The 22,597-nt window shown below is 38.1% G+C and overlaps 1 protein-coding gene across 4 annotated transcripts in view; it reads right to left on the bottom strand.

Moving 5' to 3' along the window:
- Positions 1-22,597, bottom strand: part of LOC126334955 (sialin) — a 273,379-nt gene that overhangs the window by 58,697 nt on the left and 192,085 nt on the right. For all 4 annotated transcript variants that reach the window (XM_049997704.1, XM_049997703.1, XM_049997705.1 and 1 more), the window contains one exon: positions 9,296-9,383. In XM_049997704.1, the coding sequence (XP_049853661.1) occupies positions 9,296-9,383 (88 nt within the window). The remainder of the gene's footprint in view (positions 1-9,295; positions 9,384-22,597) is intronic.

Here is a 22,597-nt window from a genome sequence, read left to right on the forward strand (position 1 = left end):
AAAAGCAATGTCTTGATAGCAGACTTTCTTTTATAGAAAGTTTGGAAAAAGCATTCTTTATACCAATTGCTTCATATTCTATTAATTAATTAAACCAAACAAGCAATAAGCCTCGTAATTCAGGCGATAGCAAGGAAAGGTGTTTGTATCATTCTCAGTAACCGCTTTTCCGCAATCAAGAACAGCGGTAATTGTTTATTTCCTATTATACTCCGACGAAACGTGAGTAATTCATAATCATAGCAACAGTGTCTGTCGGTATTTTGCGTAATATTTTAAAGTCCTCCGGGACATATATTAAATGATGAGCTGTGTTAGCGTAATGCTTAAAGTGTGTAGCTGCTAAGCGAAAGGTTCTGAGTTCAAACCTTGATCGGTGCTTAATATTTTCTTTATTTTAAAAACAATATCGAAGTGTCTTACTTCATGAGTTTTATTTGTTTGAATGTATTTTTTTCAAATTTCTAGTGGCAACTAAAATGGACCATACTGAAAGTATACGCTATGGACTTTTACCTCTGCAAACTCTTCAAAATTTCGTGCAATGGTTTACTACATCTAATGCTGCACAATAACTGCATTGAACACCGAAACAAAATTAAGTCATTTATGGGGGGAAGGAATCAGTCAAGAATATGTGTAAAAATCAAATTTTTGGGCCAAATATTTTTTGTGAAGTAGAATGATAAAGTGTGTCAAAGCAGTCGAAACACTATGTGTCTGCACAGGCGAGCAGTGCAATGATGATAAAATTGCGCAATGCGGGGAGCACATCTCTGTAGCAGCGAAAGGGTTAATGCAGCTGTGGTGGCTTTACTTCATAAACTGCGCGCTCCCCCCTAAACGTAAGTTTGCGAACTATACTATGGCGCTGCTACTCTTGGCGCAAGCAACTGGCAACGCAGCAATCTCCCGCGTCTGGGCGGGCATGCGCCAACCGCCAAGATAAAAGAATTGAACTATAGTAAAATTCATCCGTATCCATGAAAATCTGAGAGAGATGTTCATGAGTAATCTTTCTCTGTTGACAATTTACTCAGTAATTATCAATGGCAGTTGACAATAGCCAGTATGGGGTGATTTATTGAACTGATAGCGGTGAACATTTCCAATCCAGCAGTCACATATAAGAATCTTATCTGAAAATAATTACATAATGTTTGACTTATCAAATTTAAACCTGTCTTGCAGGCCAAAACAAGGCTCGCAACCCTTATTTAATATGACTGGATAGTGTGTCACAGTAGGCAATTAATCCAGGTCCACCAAAAACATTTCCAATTAAATTCATGGAAACAGCTTGTCGCGTCATTGGTCTTGCATGCTACACTTCTATAAGAATATGTGGATTCTGGCTGAGGTTGCGAATGTGCCTTCTCGTTATATCACGGAAGCTGGAGAGTAGATGGAAGGAATATTTCGGTATGGTTCTTGTATCCAAATTTACTTTGTTATTTTATGCTTGGTGTTTTAGATTGCTAAGGGAAAAATTAATGATTTTGATACCAGCATTATTTACCTGTGCTTGCGTCAGTTTTAATTAAAATTAATTAATGTCACTATTTTCTTTTATAATAATAATTATGGGCTTCATTGTTTATTATGAGTAGAATAACATAGTGAAATTAGAAGTTGTATAATATGTTGATGCTGGACACGACCTCTTTGTAAAACTGATACAAATGAATACCATTCCTAATTACATTAATACTAGATGTCAATTGTTCTCAATAAAGGTTATGATATAAGAGAAAGAAAAAAGGCTTATGCATTAGGTACAAACTCAGTCCAGGCACTTTTTGGATGGTAAAATAAGAGCAGTATAAGAGCGACACTGCATTTGTTTCTGAAGAGATGGAAACTCAAATAATTATGAGTAGGAATTAGCTCCTTTCTAAACTTTAATAGATAGTTCAGCTGTAGAGTAAGTTATGTATGACTTAGCCTGATTAAATGAAACCCTGTAAATGTTAATACTATGATTTAAAATGAACAGTAGCTTGTCAGGCATGTAAAGTCTAATATTTTAATCACACAACATGGAAAAGTATAGTAATAGTAATTTTAGTTCACTATTATAAAGTGAATAGTTGAGACAGATAGGAAGACCTCAGATCTTGTAGCCACTCCAAAATACTCATTTAATTCATCTCCATTTTATTGTCTTGCCTACAAGATTACTGATGCCCCTCATGTAGTGGGAGAGGATCTACTTAAGTCCATGAACCATTCCATAGATGCTCTCCACACTGCAGGCATTCACCAACTTCGATCTGAATGCAGCAATGTCTATGTTGGTCAAATCGGGGAACAGATTGACACTCACATAATGGAGAATGATCTTTAGGACACAGGAAATCTGCAATAGCCAAACACTATCTTTTGAACTGTAACAGTCTATCAGTTTTCAGAAGCTCTTCCTCACCAGACACAGATGCAACAGTAGAAAATAATGGAGACTATTGAGGGAATTGAACATGGAGCTTGGTTACATATTGCCAATGGTCCAACTGCCAGTGACCCCACTCCAGAGGGACATGTGTGTTCAGCAGACAGCAACTCTTCAAGACCAAGATTCAACAGCAGAAATAAGAGACCACAAGAGAACTACCACATGGCATCAATGTCTTGCTAGATCTGAGTACAAGCTGCCATTGTGTGCCCATCACATACCAGGGCAGCACAGGAAACAGACTTTTGTACAACCATCCCTCCTCAGATGTCTTCACTTTGAATTGCCCAATTAAATTCCAGGATTGTGATGTCTGGTGTCACATGACAATCGAAAAAGAATGGTATGTATGAGAGATCATACCCAGAACCCAGCAGTTTGATCATCCTGAAGAGAATCATTGTAAAATTAATCAAAATATTGGTTTTATAGTTATTTTTATGGTTCAAAATTAGGTGATCAAATACCCAAAAGGATTTTATTCACATGGACACTGATCATGAGAGTTTACATACTATGCCTTATACTTACTGCCATGTTCTGAGTTCTTCTGATTGTCTATCAGAAATGTTTGACATTAGTCCACAATCTACATCTCAGTATTTTCATATAAACACCATCCAGATAGTCATAAGATATGTAAAGGGTGCAGCAGAACCAACTAAGCAGTTTCTATCGATTACCGCCGGTGCCATAGTGGGGTAGGAGGTTGCACGTGGTCTGCCTTTGTTCAGTCGTTGACCCCATTTCAGTAAGCAACATGGTCTGGCTTTACTGTTCACTCTTATTATGAAATGAAATGTCGTGTGCCGAGGGCCTCCTATCGGGTAGACCGTTCGCCTGGTGCAAGTTTTTCGATCTGACACCACTTCGGCGACTTGCGCGTCGATGGGGATGAAATGATGATGATTAGGACAACACAACACCCAGTCCCTGAGTGGAGAAAATCTCCGACCCAGCCAGGAATCGAACCCGGTTCCTTTGGATTGACAGTCTGTTGCATTGACCACTCAGCTACCGGGGCGGACCACACTTATTATGAAAACAACAGACCTGTGATCACTACACAATGAGCTTTTCGGTGACAGTTCAAGACTCCGTGCAACAATGTCATTCCTAATGTAAACAAAATTCGGTCTTGGGTTCGGCAGTTTGAGGAAACTGGTAGCACACTAAGAATAGATACACATGGCCGATGCAAATCTATCAGAACACCAGAAAATGTGCAGCGGGTGAGAATAGCAGTTCAACAATCGCCGCAATGTTCTGCTTGACAACATGCTGTTGCATTGGGGATTTCAGACTGCAGTTTGAGAAGGATTCTGCAGTAAGATTTCCATCCTTTCAAAATAAAGATTGTTCAAGAATTATGCCCAGCAGGATATGCCAACCATCAAAATCAGTGTAAGGAAATGCTTGCTCAAATTCCTCCGAATGCAACTTTCTTCGGTAGTGATGAGGCACATTTTCATCTTAGGTGGTGGGTGAATAAGGAAAACTTTCAGTACTGGGCTGAAAATAACCTGCAAATTATTCATGAAAGACTGCAACATTCTCCTAAAGTGACAGTGAGGTGTGTCATATCACAATTTGGCATGGTAGGCCCTTACTTTTTCGAGGAGGAAGGAGTGACCATGACAGTGAATTCCATACATTATGTTTCAATGTTGCAAAATTTTCTGCAACCCAGAATGGACAAGATTATTGAAGAACATGGACTGGGGGACTTGTGGTTCCAACAGGATGGAGCCACTGCTCACACAGCTCGAATTTCACTTGATGTTTTGAGAGAAATGTTTCTGGGACACCTCATCTCTTTGAGGGGTGATGATGAGTGGCCTGTGCCATCCCCAGATTTGAGCATTTGTGACTACTTTCTTTGAGCATATCTGAAGGAACAGTTTTCAAAAGGCGCCCTCACACCACACCATAGTCAAAAGAGCGGATTACTGATGAAGGGAATGCCATACCCCGCAATATGTGTGCAACAGCTGCACGAAACTTCAGGGATCGTCTACAACAATGTGTTGATGCTAATGGTCGCCATCTTGAGGACATTATTTTCAAAACTAAGTGTATGTAAAATGGTATATTGAACTAATTTAGAAAATAAAAACATTTTTTCTCTATACATCCAGATTTAATTTTTATTGCTCCTTATAACTGCTTAGTCAGTTTTGCCACACCCTGTACATTAATGGGTGCACATGGCAATTTTCACAGTTATGATATGAAACTGGTTCAGTCATTTGTGTTAGTCCTGAAGGAACAATAACATATTACTACAAAATATTTGGAAATAACAAGCTCCCTATCATTACAAATTAAATGACAAAAATAGTTTAATATTGCTTTCGCCCTCTTTCTTTATGTTAATATTATATATCTTGGCTATAGCAATCAGTGATGGGTACAGACTAAAAGAATTCTTCATAAGCACTGCAATTGAAAACACTATGCATCGTTATAATTTAGGGATAAATACTGATCAACAGAAATATGTAAGTGTCTTTTAATTGCACCTGTCAGCAATTTAACGTGTCTTCTTTATAGTTAAGTAGCAATCTGTCTTTTCCTACATTGTTGAAATATTACATTAATTTGATATAACTTCCATGTGTACTAGCAGTCCATTTGTTTCCACACAAAGCACAGTAAAAATACTCTAACTTGTGAATTTAAATTAATGTTTATCTTCTTGGTGGCATTAAGGTGAAAAATTTATGAATGTATTTCTTAGGCTAATAACACAACAAAAGAGCTGAAAATACAAACCAGATTTTAAATAGTTAGAATAAAATTTTGGTGCGTTACTAAGTTTGCAACAGATCTCTCGTTGTACACAAAATACAGGCAGCAATAAGAAAGTATGCCTAACAAGTAAATCAGTCTGTTATGACTCAACTGTGCAGTTTTAAACAGAAATATGGGAACAAAATGTAATTTCCTATTACACACAGAGAGTGAACAAAAATATGGAAACACCACAAATACAACACATTACCAGGCCTACTACACTGTAGGAAAACCATGGGCATATAAAAAAGCTTCCAGTCATAAGGATAAACAAAAATATTCCAGTCATATGAATAAATAAAGGTACTGTACAGTTTTCAAGGGAATCTTACACCATTTTATCTGAAAAACAGTGCCAGGTTCAAGTAATGATCATAGCGGCAGATAGCGATCATGCAACCTTTCTTCCAAAGTAGACCACAAAGGTTTAATAATATTTATAAATGGTGACTGTGGTGCCCACAGAAATGTGACAATTCATCCTTGTGTTCACAAAACCAATCCTGGATGATGTAAGATGTACAAACAGAAATCTTGTGGTTTTGGTAACACAGAATCCCCACTGAGGAACAAACATCATATCATTGAATGGACCTGATCAGCCAAAACAGTCACATCATCATTGGCAGCAATGTGACCTTGCAGAGTAACTATTGGGCTCATGAAATATTACATTATAGCTGTCCAAAGCACCGCTGAACCCCCGCCATATTTCACTTTTGGGACACAAACTCGGCCAGAAGTTGGAAACAATATGAAACAAAACATATCTGACCATACGACTTTCTTCAATTTCTCTGTAGTCCAGGTTTTTGAGCTTTGGCACCACATTTTCCTGTTATGGGAATTTTCATCACTGATGACTGGTGTTGGAATCCAGCTTGCACTGCGACTGCCAGGTTACGCAACTTATAATCCCAACATCAATGTTATTTAACACACACATAAAAGACTGTTGTGATTGGCAAGCTTTTGGAGCCAGTGGCTCCTTCTTAAGGCAGATGGGTTGAAGGGGAAGGAAGATGAGTGAAGAAAAGGACTGGAGAGGTCTAGGAAAAGGGGTAGATTTTGGGAAAGTCACCCAGAACTGTGGGTCAGGGGAGACTTATTGTTCATAGGGATGGTATAAGTTGAGGGAGATGAAACACCATTTTAGGATGAATGACCATTGCCAAACTGTGGCCAAGAGCAAAGTACACAGTCCTACGCTACCACATACAGCTGAACATAACATGCTTGATTTCAATGGTTGCTTCACTAACCAAGCCATCTCGATCCTCCCCTCAACAATCACCTTTTCTGAACTGTGCAGATGGGAGGTAATCTTACAGCATATTCTCTGCTCCTGAAATTACCTATGATAACCTACTGTACCCACACCCTCCACCCAACAGTTTGCACCTCCTCTGTCCTACCACCTCCTCTTCATTGTTGTCTCCTGATCTCCTCTGCCAATGTGCCTGCCCATCTTTCCCCTTCTCCGCTCCCCTCCTTGTTTGCTCCCCATTCCCCACTCCTTTCTCCCCTCTTCCCGGCCGCACTGCCTCCTGACACTGCATCTATTGGCTGTCTAGCACCTGCACACTCTGCCAGATAGTTCTCTTCTCTTCCACCATCTGTAACCTGCTGCCTCTTCCCAGCCTCTGCCAGACTGCTGCTTCCATTCTAAATGACCGCTGCATTCCGGGCCAAGCTACCAGAGTTGCTGCTAATGTGTGTGAGGTGTGCTTGCTTGTGTTTATATAGATGTGTGTTTCCTTTTCTGAAGAAAGCTTTGGCCAAAAGTCAATATGTATGTGCCTTTCTGTTGTGCCTGTCTACAACTCAACGTGTTATCTTTAGGGTAAGTAGCAAACTATCTTTTCCTTATATTGTTATTTACTGTGACTTCTGTTTAACCATGTGCTTTGATACAGCACCTAGTTAACATCTAGTTAACAATTTATGTTACTATAATTAATGTATGTATGTAACTTCAGAAGTAAATTTCTGTAAAAGTATGGGAATGTTAAAACTATTCTTGTAGAATGGTTCATGCATAAGGAAAGTACATTTGTAATAACTGCTGGAGGGACATCCCTCCAAAATGAGACCCACAATGGTGGGGAGAGAGAAGCTGGGTTTGGCGATCAAACTGCAAGGTTCCTTTGTGGCACAAGTTAATTGGTGGCTAGCATGCAAAGTGTTCACATCTTGTGTGCTGAAGAGCAGCAAGATTATTTAATATAGCCTTAGATGTGAAAGAAATTTTGCTCATTATTCATGGCCTATATTGGTTAGCTCTCTACTATGAAAATCAAACACTAATAGGAAAATTTTCAGAGCTTGCTATACAGAAACAGTCATGGATACTTTTGCTGCCTTTCTGAGTAGCCACAGGATACCACCACCTTCATCTCAGTCAGTTAAGTACTATAAATTTTCATAGACCAGTTATATGGTTTCTTATCCGATAACAAGTTGTATTCTTTAAACTTTGCATTGAGCACCCATATTTTATCCTACAATCATTTACCTAGACAGGGTCCAAGTGCTGCGATATTTCTAAGTATCCTATTTTATTGAACTGAAAAGAATTTGATATCTGTAACAGCATTTAATAACACTTGTGGAGTAGCAGCTTTCTTTGACTCTAGTTTCTGAAGTACTCTCGGATGTTTTTCGTAGAAGAATAGCTAAAGTTTAACTAAATCATAAGTGCCAAAGAAAGATCTAAAGTGTTGATGCTCTTCGTGGGCATGCAGCCAGATTTTATTGTCCTGACAACACAATATTTCGATGGTTCAACTGACCGCCATCTCCAGGTGAGACTGCAGGTGCACAATCACATTGGAACTGAGGTAACATCCAGATATGGTGCCCTATGTAATCATTTACCTGTAATGATAATTAACAGTTATACAGATAATAAGTGTTAGTGAGTGCCAGTTGTTGCCAAGACAGTTTATTACTCTTTCTGTGTTGTTCATACCAAACCTCTGGTATACTGCTTGCTAAAGTGTACTACTGCCATGTGTCCTGTGAGTAAAAATTGTATTTCAGTATCAGGCAAAGTAAATACAAATAGTTACTTTCTTTATGAACAGTGCTAGGACTCAGTCCAAATTTGCTTAATTAGGCTGGCAACGGTTGCCCTTTACTTTAGTGCAACTTACTTTTTTCACTATTAGACTCTTGGTTCAATCCCCACATGTTTTGCTACTGCTTCCTTTTAATAAATATCCCAAGAGTCGCAAAATTAGTTCCATACCTTGTCCATTACATACAGTCATGATCATCTTCAAATGCTTTCACAGGAGTAACATTATCAGTGTACTGCTAATTCAGTAGTAGAGGTGGTAACTTTCATTCAGCTCTGCAGTGACTTTTACAGCTGTTGTCCCCTTATTTTTTGTCACATTCCTCTTCATTGACTGTCTATCATGATCACTGAATACAAACTTTCATCTGAATTGTGTCTTAGTAGATGATGTTTTTCTACTTTCCCTGTACATGTTATAAATCTTCGATGCAGTACCTCTTGAAACACCAAACACTTGGGCTACTCTGGTTAAAGAAGCACCTACCATACGAGCACTAACAATGTGCCCATGTTTGAGTTCAATTAGTTCTGACATAATGTGCTCGCAACTACACAGAACATTGTTGTTCTGACCACAATTAGCACACACAGTGTATTAAGGACACTGCACAGGTGCCATTCGGGTCAAATATAACAGTGCAACCTATAGGCTTGGCTAGTACCTGCATTTACGTTCAAGTATTCATTTCTCACTGTGTTTCCATATATTATATCCAACTCCTGTATATGTGGAGGAGAAAAGTAATTGCCATAATAAATGCAAAAAACATAAGAATGGAATTACGCTATGATTTATTTAGTCCATGCGAATGGTATGAAAATTGCAAATTAAGAAGTCAGTTCCTTTTGAAATACCTTTCCTGTAAATTACGTAGTCAGTTATTCTGGAGATGCTTGTAGTGCACAAAATAGTGTTCTCACTTTTCTTATTAATTTGTGATAACATCTGGTAGTATGTTACATACCTGCATATATGATGGCAGTAAGGACAGCACGGTCATGAGGTGGAGCCCAGTGAGAGATCATAACATGCATCGCTGGGAAAGTCAAACCCTGTAACACAAAAACATTACCTTATAAGACAAAGTGGATTTTTTTTCAGAGAGCTGGCTGTGGAAGACTATTTACCCAGAAATACAAATACAACTGCACATCAAATTGTTGGTCAGCTCAACTTGTGTTGTTCTGTGGAACAGAGTTGCCTGTATTACCTTTTTAAGTAGTTGTGTTGTGTTCATTTCATTTAATATGGTAAACTAGAACACTATGCCATCACATACTTTTTTGTGTGGGCATCAGAGGTTGGTATCCTATCACTGATGTTATTTAATCTGTGCATCGAGGAAGCTGTAAAAGAAACTTAAAAAGGGAAATAAAGTTCAGGGAGACACTGAAATTCAGACACTTAAGGACTCTAAGGAGCACTTGAACAGAATAGATAGTATCTTGAGAAGAGATTACAAGATGTACATCAAAAACTGCGGTAATGGAATATAGTCGAAATAAATCAGACCACGCTGAGGGAATTAGATTAGGAAATGAGACACTAAAAGTAGTAGACTGTAGCGTCACAAGTCAATATGTAATAGCATTTATTGCACTACTTTGCAGTATGGCTCATAGCTTTGGAGCCATTTGTGGTGATAGAAACAGCCTCTTGTATCTTTGCATGACTCATTCGCACCTGTTGCTAGCTTCGCCGTGGGAAGTGGTACCTGTGTCAATTTGAGCGACAGAATATTCGAGCCCCTAAGAATCTAAATAAACAGTATTAAATATTATTAAATTTTGTTCAAAGTCAATATACTGCCCTTTGTTATTAAAAAGAAGATTGTGTAAAAATCTCAGCTTTCTAGCTGGCATACTTTCAGATTTAGAAAAAATTACCTAAAACACCCAAAACCGACACTTGTAAGCTTAAAGTTATTTAGGATTCATAACAGTTTGTCTTTTAGTATCATTTGCAATCATTACTCAAGTTCACAAAATGGCAGAAAAATTTATATAGATTTTCATAATTAAAAAAAAGTTAACTACTTCTCATTTTTCGTAATACAAAATTCAGAAAAGATTATTATTTAGTTAATATGCTGTTGTGTAAGTAAATGAGAGTGAGTGAGAACGTGTATGTGAGACACACGTTAAGATTCAGTATTATGTGATGTACAGCACTACGTAACTATGTCATGGGAAAGTGTTAAGCAAACAAGAAAGCAAGCAATTTCCCCACCGTGCTGATGATGTATGTCCAAGAGTACTTGCTTTTGTAAGAAGGCAACCAGAGTAGCCATTTGCAGGGTAATAGTTTTCTAAAGTTATTTCAAGATTAGTTTGCTTTTCGTTTGGTTTTGTTGAACATTTTATTAATATTTGCATGATGAAGTGACGTAAATGCATCTGAGAATGTTGATTGGTGTAAGACAGTTTTAGCTCAAAAAAGAACTCGAAGGATTGTTTTGACTGGCTGGTCATTTTGAACAACCAACCAGAGTTAAGCATTTCCTGCACATCGCAAGTAGTTATGGCCCATGGAAGGAATGGCAGTGGGTCAGTCGCTAGTCAGCTATCAGATGTTCAGGTCATGTTGGATGCATCTGTCTTTATTATGTGTAAAATAAAGAAATAATTGGCTTCTCACATCCAAATTGTATGGTCATAATAGCAGTTGCATTTACGGACAGTTTTGTGAAGTTTGGAAGTTTCTGGATTGTTTTGTTGGAAAGAGAACCGCATATGAACTTTTGACCTTAGTAAAAATTCCACATGGCATGTTTCACATTCATTTATGGAATATTTGGCGAGCAATTTCTTTATTATAAATCCACTGAAAAGGACTGTATGTTAAACTCATATACTGTAGCAGAGTAATGACTGTAAGTCACGTAATAATTCAGGTTGGACTTAGTACATTTCTGGCTGCCTTGTGTGTGCACTGGGTTGTATGAACTGTGAGCTGAGGACAATGATATTATTCATTAATTAAATTTGGGGTGATGGCAAGTATTTAATTTTGAACCTAAAGAAATAAAAGAGCTCGTTGCAGAATTTTGCCATTTTTCTAAAGAAATGAAGCAATCACCCTCCACCTGAAATTTTTTATAAGATATTACAGGATAGCTTGCTACCAAAGTTTACATTGACTTTGCAAATGTAAGTATTGATGGTGTTTTTCTTCAACACTGCTTTTAACAGCATCTGAACAGTATCTATGTATGCAGGAAAACGGGCTGGTGATCTGATGCCGTACTGAGGTAGGTGGAACTTTTGTCGGAACAGTATGCCGAAGATAAGTGATAATCATCTTACACCACAATCTGAACCCGCCATGCCGCAAGACGAGTATTGTTATTTGGGCAACAATTAACACATGGTGGCCAAAGTAAGGAAGATATAAAATGCAAACTGACAGTAGCAAGAAAAGCATTTCTGAAAAAGAGGAATCTGTTAAGTTAGAATATAAATTTAAGTGTTAGGAAGTCTTTTCTGAAGGAATTTGTCTGGAATGAATGGAGGTGAAATGTGAATGATAAGCAGTTCAAGAAGAGATAGAGGCTTTTGAAATGTGGTGCTATAAAAGAATGCTTTAGATCAGACGGGTAGATTGCTGCACTAATGAGATGGTGCTAAAGTGAACTGGGGAGGAAAGAAATTTGCGGCACAACTTAACTACAGGAAGGGACTTGTCAACCGGACACATTCTGAGGCATCAAGGAGCTCTGGGTAATGTATTGGAGGGAGGCATGGAGAATAAAAATTGTAGGGGAGACAAAGGATGAACACAAGAAACAGGTACAAATAGATGTAGGTTGCAATAGGTACTTGGAGACAAAGAGGCTTGCACAGGTTAGACTATCGTGGAGAGCAGCATCAAACCAGTCTTTGGATGGAATACCACAGCTACAATACTCCAAGGATGACTGATTTTCTTGCTGTTGTTGTTGTTGTTGTTGTTGTGGTCTTCAGTCCAGAGACTGTTTTGATGCAGCTCTCCATGCTATGCTATCCTGTGCAAGTTTCATCATCTCCAAACAACTACTGCAACCTACATGCTGCTGAATCTGCTTAGTGTATTCATCTAATGGTCTCCCTCTATGATTTTTACCCTTCATGCTGCACTCTAATACTAAATTGGTGATCCCTTGATGCCTTAGAACATGTCCTACCAATTGATCCCTTCTTCTAGTCAAACTGTGCTACAAATTCCTCTTCTCCCAAATTCTGTTAAGTACCTCCTGATTAGTTACGTGATCTACCCATCTAATCTTCAGCATTCTTCTGTAGCACTACATTTCGATAGCTTCTATTCTCTTCTTGCCTTAACTATTTATGTTACATATTTTACTACCATACATGTCTACACTCCATACAAATACTTTCAGAAAAGACTTCTTGACACTTAAATCTATACTTGATGTTAACAAATTATTGGGATCTACTTTAAGTGTCTCATTTCCTAATCCAGTTCCCTCAGCATCACCCAGTTTAAGTTGACTACATTCCATTATCCTCATTTTGCTTTTGTTGTTGTTCACTTTATATCCTCCTTTCAACACACTGTCCATTTGGTTCAGCTGCTCTTCCAGGTCCTTTGCTGTCTCTGACAGAATTACAATGTCATCAGCAAACCTCAAAGTATTTATTCCTTCTCCATGGATTTTTATCCCCACTTCAAATTTTTCTTTTGTTTCCTTCACTGATTGCTCAATATACAGATTGAACAACATCCAGGATATGCTACAACCCTGTCTCTGTCCCTTCCCAACCACTACTTCCCTTTCATGCCCCTTGACTCTTGTAACTGACATCTGGTTTCTGTACAAATTGTAAATAGCCTTTCGCTCCCTGTATTTTACCCCTGCCACTTTCAGAATTAATGAAAGAGAATATTGCAGTCAATATTGCCAAAAGCTCCCTCTAAGTATACAAGTGTTAGAAATGTAGGTTTGTCTTTCCTTAATCAATTTGCTAAGATAATTCACAGGATCAGTACTGCCTCACATGTTCCAACATTTCAATGGAATCCAAACTGATCTTCCCTGAGGTTGGCTTCTACCAGTTTTTCCATTTGTCTGTAAAGAATTCATGTTAGTATTTTGCATCCATGACTTATTAAACTGATAATTTGGTAATTTTCACACCTGTCAGCACCTGCTTTCTTTGGGATTGGAATTACTATGTTCTTCTTGAAGTCTGAAGGTATTTCACCTGTCTCATACATATTGCCCACCAGATGGTAGAGTTCTTTTTCTTATTAAAAAAACTGATTTGGAAATGAGAAGAATTTCTAAGGAAAGTCTGGCATCAGCCTTCCCCAAATTTAGACCTATGTGGTCACACCACTATAGATTGTTCTGGACCAGAAACTTCAATATATTTACAGGTTGTATCTGATACAAGTGACTGACTGGCTATGATTTAATCAAACAGTATTGAACCGTTATGTCTGTTTATGTGTATTAAATTATTTTTATTTATGTTTAAGGTTACATCTCACTCTTTGCACCAGTTGGTTCATCTGCAAGTGTCTTTACATTTCATTCACACTGCATTATGGCATACCAGACAATAACTTCACTTCTGACAATGTCACCTCATTAAGTGTGACATACTGAGTTCTGTTTACTGTCAGCCTTGACTCCAATAACGTATCTGTTTGGATATTCCACATGCTCCTATTTTATTTACTACGTGACAATTTTCCTTTGAAAAATACATCATCAGCCTATGATCTGCATTGTACCACCTTCTGGACCTCATGAACAAACAATGCAAGCTAGATTCCAAGTGATCATTGTTTGTGGTAACTGTGTTTATTCTCACATGAGAGTTGTTTGGCATGTATGTGAGCATAACATGTATGTCATGTAGGTTCCAATAAAAATATGATTCAGTGAAAGTGAGTAACAATTAAAAATATATAGAGGATGTGTGGGTAAACATTCTTAGACAAGAAAATTGTGATCTGGGAAGAGAATTTAATAATATGCACAATCTTGGGAATGTTTTTTGACATTGCTGTTGTGAAGTAATGCATAATGATACTAATCAAATTTCTATGATGTATATAACCGACATTTCCTGATCCTCCATCAGCCAGTATTGCTGATCATTTTTTCAAATCATTTATGCTTAAATTATCAGTATTAATTAGACTGGTAACTTTTAAATTTGTTTCCATGATACTATTTTCATCTCTTATTTGCACACGTATTTCATAATTTCTTGCACATTGGTGTAGTACATAATGAAGTGTAAATTAATTTTACTGTTCATTACAAAAATTGTACAGCTCACAAAATCCATTCACGCAGGTGGGAACCACCTGCCTTCATGCCTAAAATGAGCATATGACAAATAGCTACAATCCTGTCAACTAAGTCCACATCTGTATCCTGTGAAGTCTTATAAACAAATTTCTTTTGAGTTCTCCAGATGGACTAGTCACGAGAATCAGTGTCTGCTGATCCTGTGGCCAGGGTACAGGGCTTCCTCTTCCAATTCAACACTAAGTAAATGTAGCACTGAGATGCTCATGCACTGATAGGAGGTGGTGCTCCATCATATTGCAAGTACGTTTTTGCACAAAGAACTATGGGCACATCTTTCAACTGAGGTAAAAGATTTTGCAGGAAGTGATAGTGCAGGTAGCTGTTCAAGTAGCAAGGCAGGAGCTGCATACAAATGAGATGGTTATTTATAAAGCCAACCCCAACATTTACAGAAAACTGCACTTGGTGACACACCACAAGCTATAGCATAAGCTCTGATGATCACACACAATTATTCCTGCCATTCAAAACACTATTGTGAATGACTGAGGCAATGTCTGCAAACGTAAGAATTGGAGGAAATCTGGTTGAGTAACAAGGTGCTGAGATAACCACTGGCAACACTGGACTCATAGGATGAATTCTGCTTTTCTAAAATCATGGAGTCATCTTGTATGAATATGTGAAATTGTTACTCATGGAGCACCTACCACACTCATAAAGTGTCTACCACACACTACTCTTGGATGCTCCCATACATGTGCAATAGCATGGTATTTGTGATAGGATTCTTTGTAAATTGTTTCAGAATTTTGCAACTGAAAATAGGTGCAAGTGTGAACCTAATGTTTCTAGGTCCTTCTTTCCATGATGTTAACAAATCAGTCCACTGTGACTGCCGATCTATAGATGGAAAAACTTGTCTTGTTAGGAGATATCTGTTGAGAAATCATTCCCTGTAAAGTGTTTCAGTGTACAAGAGCACTGCCTTGAACTTCCCCATTAACAAGATGAAACTCCACAAGCTCTGCAAGACTGTACTGATACTGTTCCATTTTGAAATCCAGAACTTATTATGGAAGTTTTGTTGTGTGACCATGAGAACAACAGAATATCTTGTGCACAAGTCATAAAATCAAAACAAATCAGGAAGGATTGCCAATTTTTCCATCCATAAAAAAACATTTAAAATTTGGTATCTTCATAAATATGGGATCAGAAAACCATTTTTTCATTTTCAAATATTTATTTCCTCTTTTTCAAATCACAATGGACACTATCAAAGAAACCATTTTCCATGAAATTTATGACAATACAATTAAAAGACAAATGGTATTCTGTGGCCACTGCATACACAGCTCTTGTTCTCTCTCACTTTCAAAGAACACAAACAGCAAAGTCTATATGTTTGTTTGAAAATTAGCGCATGATTTCCTAATTTGATAAGTCACATGTCCTCTAGTACTGCTTTCTTTGTTCCCAAAAACCTTAGTGGCCTCCTTTTCTGTTTTAAAAATGAGAGTCCACTGTCTTGTGAGTCACCGCCAAAAACTCAGTTGATCTTGATGATCTTGATATTTTCTAATTATAAGGTACAAAATATTAAAGCAGCAACATTTGACAAGTCAATAAAGTAGCAAGAAATCCAATTCACCATTTGTGGGAATGCTAACTGATTGAACAGAGTTCTTATAATCAACTGAATTTGTCAATACTTTCCATGATCTCACTGTGCCTGTCAACAGCAGACAGAAAGTTCACCATAAAATTAGTACCAAACATTGTTTTATAGAGACTGTTACATTGTCATTAGGATGTTTGATGTGAGAACAGTCACATGTGTTGTTCATCCACAATATGGCAGCAGTCCTAGTACAGACTTGAGATGTAGCATTGGGAATCACATCACATGCTGGCTTGTTAAAATTCACCGCTCACCAACTTTCATCTCCATTTCATAATTTCAGGCCTCACTCAGGCAACAGAATATATTTCATATATCTGCAGCACTTTCATTAGATTCAGGGTGATAAAAAAATGATGACACTGCATGTGAGGTGCAAATCATGAATAATAGTGAGGAAAATCAATTTCTCTAAAGGTACAAGGTGTCCGGCAAATGAGTCCCTGATTTGATATCTTGAAAACTAAGATTGATAAACTCATGCAACAAACAGTATGTTCATTGTGAAAGCAGTAAGAATTTTATACAGAAGGTTTTGATTAATTTCGAAAGTTGCTAACAGATGGCACTGTATTTGCAACATGTAGTGCCTGTAAATAGTGCACCACAGCTCAGAACAATCAGTTCATCATTGAAACATGAAAGAAGCCTAATGTGGGTCCTTGCCCATTTATCTCATATAGGGTGCCTCAGGGATGCTGCATTCTCAGAATGCTGTATAACATTTAAAGCAAATAACATTAGTAGTTTTATTTCAATAAAGCAGATTGACAATACTTAATTTTGAATTTAGAACTAATTTTGCAAGCGATGGACGACAGGAAATACAAATCAGAGTCCTGTGATATATGCAATGTTCAGACAAGTCTGTCACACAGTTTGTGGATCACTACTAACTGTTCTTATAGCACTCTCTGCTAGGCCGTGCTAATACTCCACGAATACTTTTCACTAATGTCCAGCCGAGGCTGTCAGGAGAGGCGCTTATCTTCACTTCTTGCAGAGGTCACTCCTGGGGTGGTGCAGTCCTTGTCAGCAGGCTATTGACTGCAAAGACTGTTTACAGAGTATGAGCTTAATTATGCATGCTAATATTGCATGAGCTGCACAGTGTACAACACCATCTGACAGAAGTTTAACAAAGTATTGCGGAACTTATGCATAAAATTCATAAATATTCCTGTTTTGCACTCATCCATAGAGTGTAGTTTTTGAGATGTTTAATTCTGAAATCAGGGACTCCTTTCCTGGACATACTGTGTATTGAATACTGAAGATACATAAATACATTTTCTGCAGTAACAGAGGTGTTGTGCCAACGCAGGAGTGGCACCATACTGTCTTTTCTGACCAATCCCAGTTCCCTATACAGCATCAAGATACATGTATCAATGTGTGGAGGCTCTGAGGAGAATGAACATTGACAGACTGCATCTGTCATCATCATATAGACCCAGCGCAGATGTGATGATATGGGGTATCACTGGGTACAAAACATAGTCTCCTCCAGTTCACATAATTGGGACAGTAGGTGATATATTTCATAAGTCTTAAGGCCAGTGTCTATTCCCTGTCTTCAAGGTCTCATGACATTACTTTTCAACAGGGTCACATGTTGCACATGCTGTCTGGCCTACCTCAACACAGAGGATATTAGACTGTTGCTCTGGCCAGCACATTCAACAGATTTCTCACCCAGAGAAAAATATGGTCATGGATTGGCAAGGAACTGGCATGCTCCTATTTGCCAGACACTACAACTAATGAATCCTGGCAATGAGTTGAAGTAGTGTGGAATGATGTATGGTACCCATTTCCAAGATCATTTCAGCTTGATATCCAGCTTTGCTAGAGATGTTATTGCTGCCAGAAGCAGCAGCTCAGTGTGTTATGAGTTTCGCACCCTGTGTAGGCCATTTCACAAAGTTAATAATGTCTTCTACCTACTGTACTCTTTAAGCACTACAAGTAAAATTTCATATTTTTTAAATTCTTTCTGGTGGCAGTGTATTTTCACCATGAGGCTATATAATGGAGCAGTTTGAGGAGTAATTTCTGAATCCTGCGAGGTTGTGTTCACTTGCTTCCTACAGTATGTTGACACCACCTTCCTAATATGCCTTCATGGTGAAAATATACTGCAGTAATTCATTGACTAGATGGATAGTGTTAGCCCCAACATTAAATTCACTGACAAGATGGAGAGGAATGACAAGCTTCTACTCTTGGATTTTTTAATTGAGCAGATGGGAGGAGGCACACTGAACAATACTGAAATACCACGTGTTTTCACCTTCCTGTACATGAGAAAGTGATCCTGAACACATCAGTATACAGAGCAAATATTATTTCTGATGACGATAATCTGGAGTCTGAATTTCAGAATTTGATGTGCATTTTTAGGAAAAATGGTTACTGCAAGGGAAAACTGCAAAAGCTTTTAGGTTCCACTAACAAAAGATGCCTCGTGAATTGGCAGAAGAGGCTAAGCCAGCTGTATTTTTTTAATAATGTGGAGCAATTACTAGTAAGACAGACATATGCTGAAGACACATGGATTGACGGTAGTGTTCCAGTCCATCTCCAATATACGACATATACACTATGTGATCAAAAGTATCCGAATACCCCTCAAAACATACATTTTTCATATTAGGTGCATTGTGCTGCCACCTACTGCCAGGTACTCCATATCAGTGACCTCAGTAGTCAATAGACATTGTGAGAGAGCAAGACGGGGCACTCCGTGGAACTCATGGACTTCGAACATGGTCAGGTGATTGGGTGTCACTTGTGTCATATGTCTGTACGTGAGATTTCCACACTCCTAAACATCCCCTAGGTCCACTGTTTCCAGTGAGATAGTGAAGTGGACACGTGAAGGGATGCCTACAGCACAAAAGTTTACAAGCCGACCTCGTCTGTTGACTGACAGAGACCACCGACAGTTGACGAGGGTCATAATGTGTAATAGGCAGTCATCTATCCAGACCATCATACAGGAATTCCAAACTGCACCCTGATCCACTCTAAGTACTATGACAGTTAGGCGGGAGGTGAGAGAACTTGGATTTCATGGTTGAGCAGCTGCTCATAAGCCACACATCACACCAGGAAAATGCCAAATGAGGCCTTGCTTGGTGTAAGGAGCATAAACATTGGATGACTGAACAGTGGAAAAATGTTGTGTGGGGTGACAAATCACAGTACACAGTGTGGCAATCTGATGGCAGAGTAAGGTTTTGGCGAATGTCTGGTGAACTTCATCTGCCAGTGTGTGTAGTGCCAACAGTAAAATTCGGGGCTGGTGGTGTTATGGTGTGATTGTGTTTTTCATGGAGGGGGCTTGCACCCCTTGTTGTTTTGCGTAGCACTATAATAACACAGGATGTTTTAAGCACCTTCTTGCTTCCCACAGTTGATGAGCAATAGGGAGATGGCGATTGCATCTTTCAATATGATCGGGCACTTGTTCATAATGCACAGACTGTGGCGGAGTGGTTACATGACAATAACATTCCTGTAAGGACTGGCCTGCACAGACTCCTGACCTGAATCCTACAGATCACCTTTGGGATGATTTGGAATGCCGGATTTGTGCCAGGCCTCATCAACCAACATTGATACCCCTCCTCAGTGTAGAACTCTGTGAAGAATGGGCTGCCATTCCCCAAGAAACCTTCCAGCACCCGATTAAATGTATGCCTGTGAGAGTGGAAGCTGTCATCAAGGCTAAAGGTGGGCCAACTCCATACTGAATTCCAGAATTACCAATGGAGAGCACTTTCATCCAGGTGTCCAGATACTTTTGATCACATAGTGTATTATGTCCCGTTGAAGACAGCATAAGTCTTTGAGTTCCCGGTGCACTTGGTGTCCCCTGTGAATGTCGCACTATTTACACGGGTAAACTATTCACACTGCTGTTGAGCATTGTGCATTCATTGCATATTAAACAAAAGGGACATCACAAGTCAGTCATTGGTGAACACTGCCTAGAAAACAGGTATAGAATAACATTAGGAAAGATGAAGGTTTGTCTCAAACATAATCTTCTGGGATTCTATTACAAAAAAAGTGGCAGAAATAAGAATAAATAGCAGCAGAGACCAGGGGTACACACTTAGTAGGGTGTGGAAATGAGCTCTGGACATTGAATACAAACAAAGCCAAAGGTTAGACACTTTTAAGAAGGCGAGAGTGGTAGCTGCAAATGTGGTGTTGGTCCCTCATTCTATATGACGTCATTTGGCTCCACAGTGGGATGGAGCTGCTATAAGCTGCCCAACTTGCCTTCCATGCTTGTCACTTCGGACCTCTCTGGAAGGTTTCTTTGTATCCATATGACCAGAATACCATACCCAACCCTGTAGTCAGTATTTTAACTCCTGATGATGATGGCAGAGGCAGCTGTTGAAAGCTCAAGTACTTTATGTGAAGTGATGCAGTTTGTAAACTGAGAAGATTTCAATGATGTAATGAAGTTCAGTTTTCAGTCCCACTCTGTTTCTGCTTACATAAAAAAACATACCACTTAATATTCAGTGTCACTCACTTTTATTTGTGGATGACACATGTCTAATCACTGCTACTAACAGTACTGACCAAATTCCTCAAAATGTCATAAATGCCTTTGAAAAATTGCATAGATGGTTTAATTTAAATGAGTCAAAATTAAACATGGCAAAACTCAGTTAACATATCTTAAAACAAAATATGCAAAGTGAAGTGAGTTCAAATCCATCACAAAAACAAGGATAATGTGTGAAATTCTTAGCAATGTAATTATATAAAAATTATCATGGGGCTCACAAATACAATATCTTTCAAATAAATTAAATAGCCTAGCACTTGCAACAATGAAATTATACAATGCTTTCAGCTTGAACATAAGGAAAGTGGTATATCACAACTGCTCTGAATCAGTAATAAGCTACACAATCATATGTTGGGGTAGCTAAAAGTATATGTCAGGAATATCAACACTTCAAAAAAAAAAAAAACTATCATCAGAAATGTGCACAATGAAAGCAAAGTGGTAGCACTTCAATGTTAGCACTGTGTTTGCTATTTGGAGGCTATTAGGACTATGAGGTTGCAATATTTCAGTATTTCACAAGGCAGTGGAGCAGTAAATGTCACTAAAATAGCATTAATTATATCATACACTCCTAGAAAATTTAAGTATATTAAATGTTCCCTCACTGTGCATTTATAGACTGATTATTTTTGTACTTAGCAACCCTGATTTATTTGTATCAAATCATTTTCAGCATGATTACAGCACCAGGAATCAAAATAACTTTATACTGCCCATCCATTGTTTAAAACTTTATGCTCAAACTCTGCAGCAAGGCTGTAGCCAAAGTAGATCTGGATCCCCACCCCTCTGTCAGATAAACAAAACTACCTATGATCTAACTGCTGTGTAGTGATACTGGAAGATATTTTAATTTTCAATCATATGATGAAAAAGGGATGTGCACCATCAATAGTCAGCAAGGCCAATGATAAATGATCTATATACACATAGTGCTAGTGGCTATCACCCATCCCTATTTTAGTAAAGACCATTTATTGGCCTTGCTTGAGCTCAGTTGTTCTTTTGTTAACAGTTCATATTAACTGAATCTTCCATCAGTTCTTGGCAAGACAACATTAAAATAAATGAAAAGCTCTGGTTTTCTTTTGTTCTGCAGTATTAATTTATTGTGTTTTCAGCTTACAAAACCATCATCAGACATCTAGTGACTCGATCAGTAGCACTTTTCATTTATTAATCAGATCAGTTCATACTTGCACTTGAATTTAATGCAAGTGCTACCATTTATTGTTTTGTGGTGTGTGCTGTTGTGATAGTTTCTAAATAGAATTAGTTTATAACAAGAAATGAAGAGAAAATTGATTTTGATTCATTCGCTAGCATTATAGTAAGTTAAACATATGTACGTACTGTTATAATAGCCCAATTACCTGTCCATAGCAGTTTAATGTTAGCACTAGGTTTGTTATTTGGAGGCTATTAGGACTATGAGGTAGCAATATTTCAGTATTTCACAAGGCAGTGGGGTAGTAAATGTCACTAAAATAACATTAATTATATCATATAGTAAGTATATAAAAATACACTTGGATTTGTCTGTCACCCAAAAATTGTGTTAATCAACAAAAATATCGCCAGATGGTAATGGTTCCATACCGTTAAAATATTCTCTCAATATTCTATCATTTGTAGTCCAAATGCAAAATATCACCTAATCCCATTACACAGGCGGTACTCAGTTATGAAAACTGGTTGTGATATGGAATGATGG

Source organism: Schistocerca gregaria, chromosome 2, assembly GCF_023897955.1.
Source record: "Schistocerca gregaria isolate iqSchGreg1 chromosome 2, iqSchGreg1.2, whole genome shotgun sequence".
NCBI classification, from domain to species: Eukaryota; Metazoa; Arthropoda; class Insecta; order Orthoptera; family Acrididae; genus Schistocerca; species Schistocerca gregaria.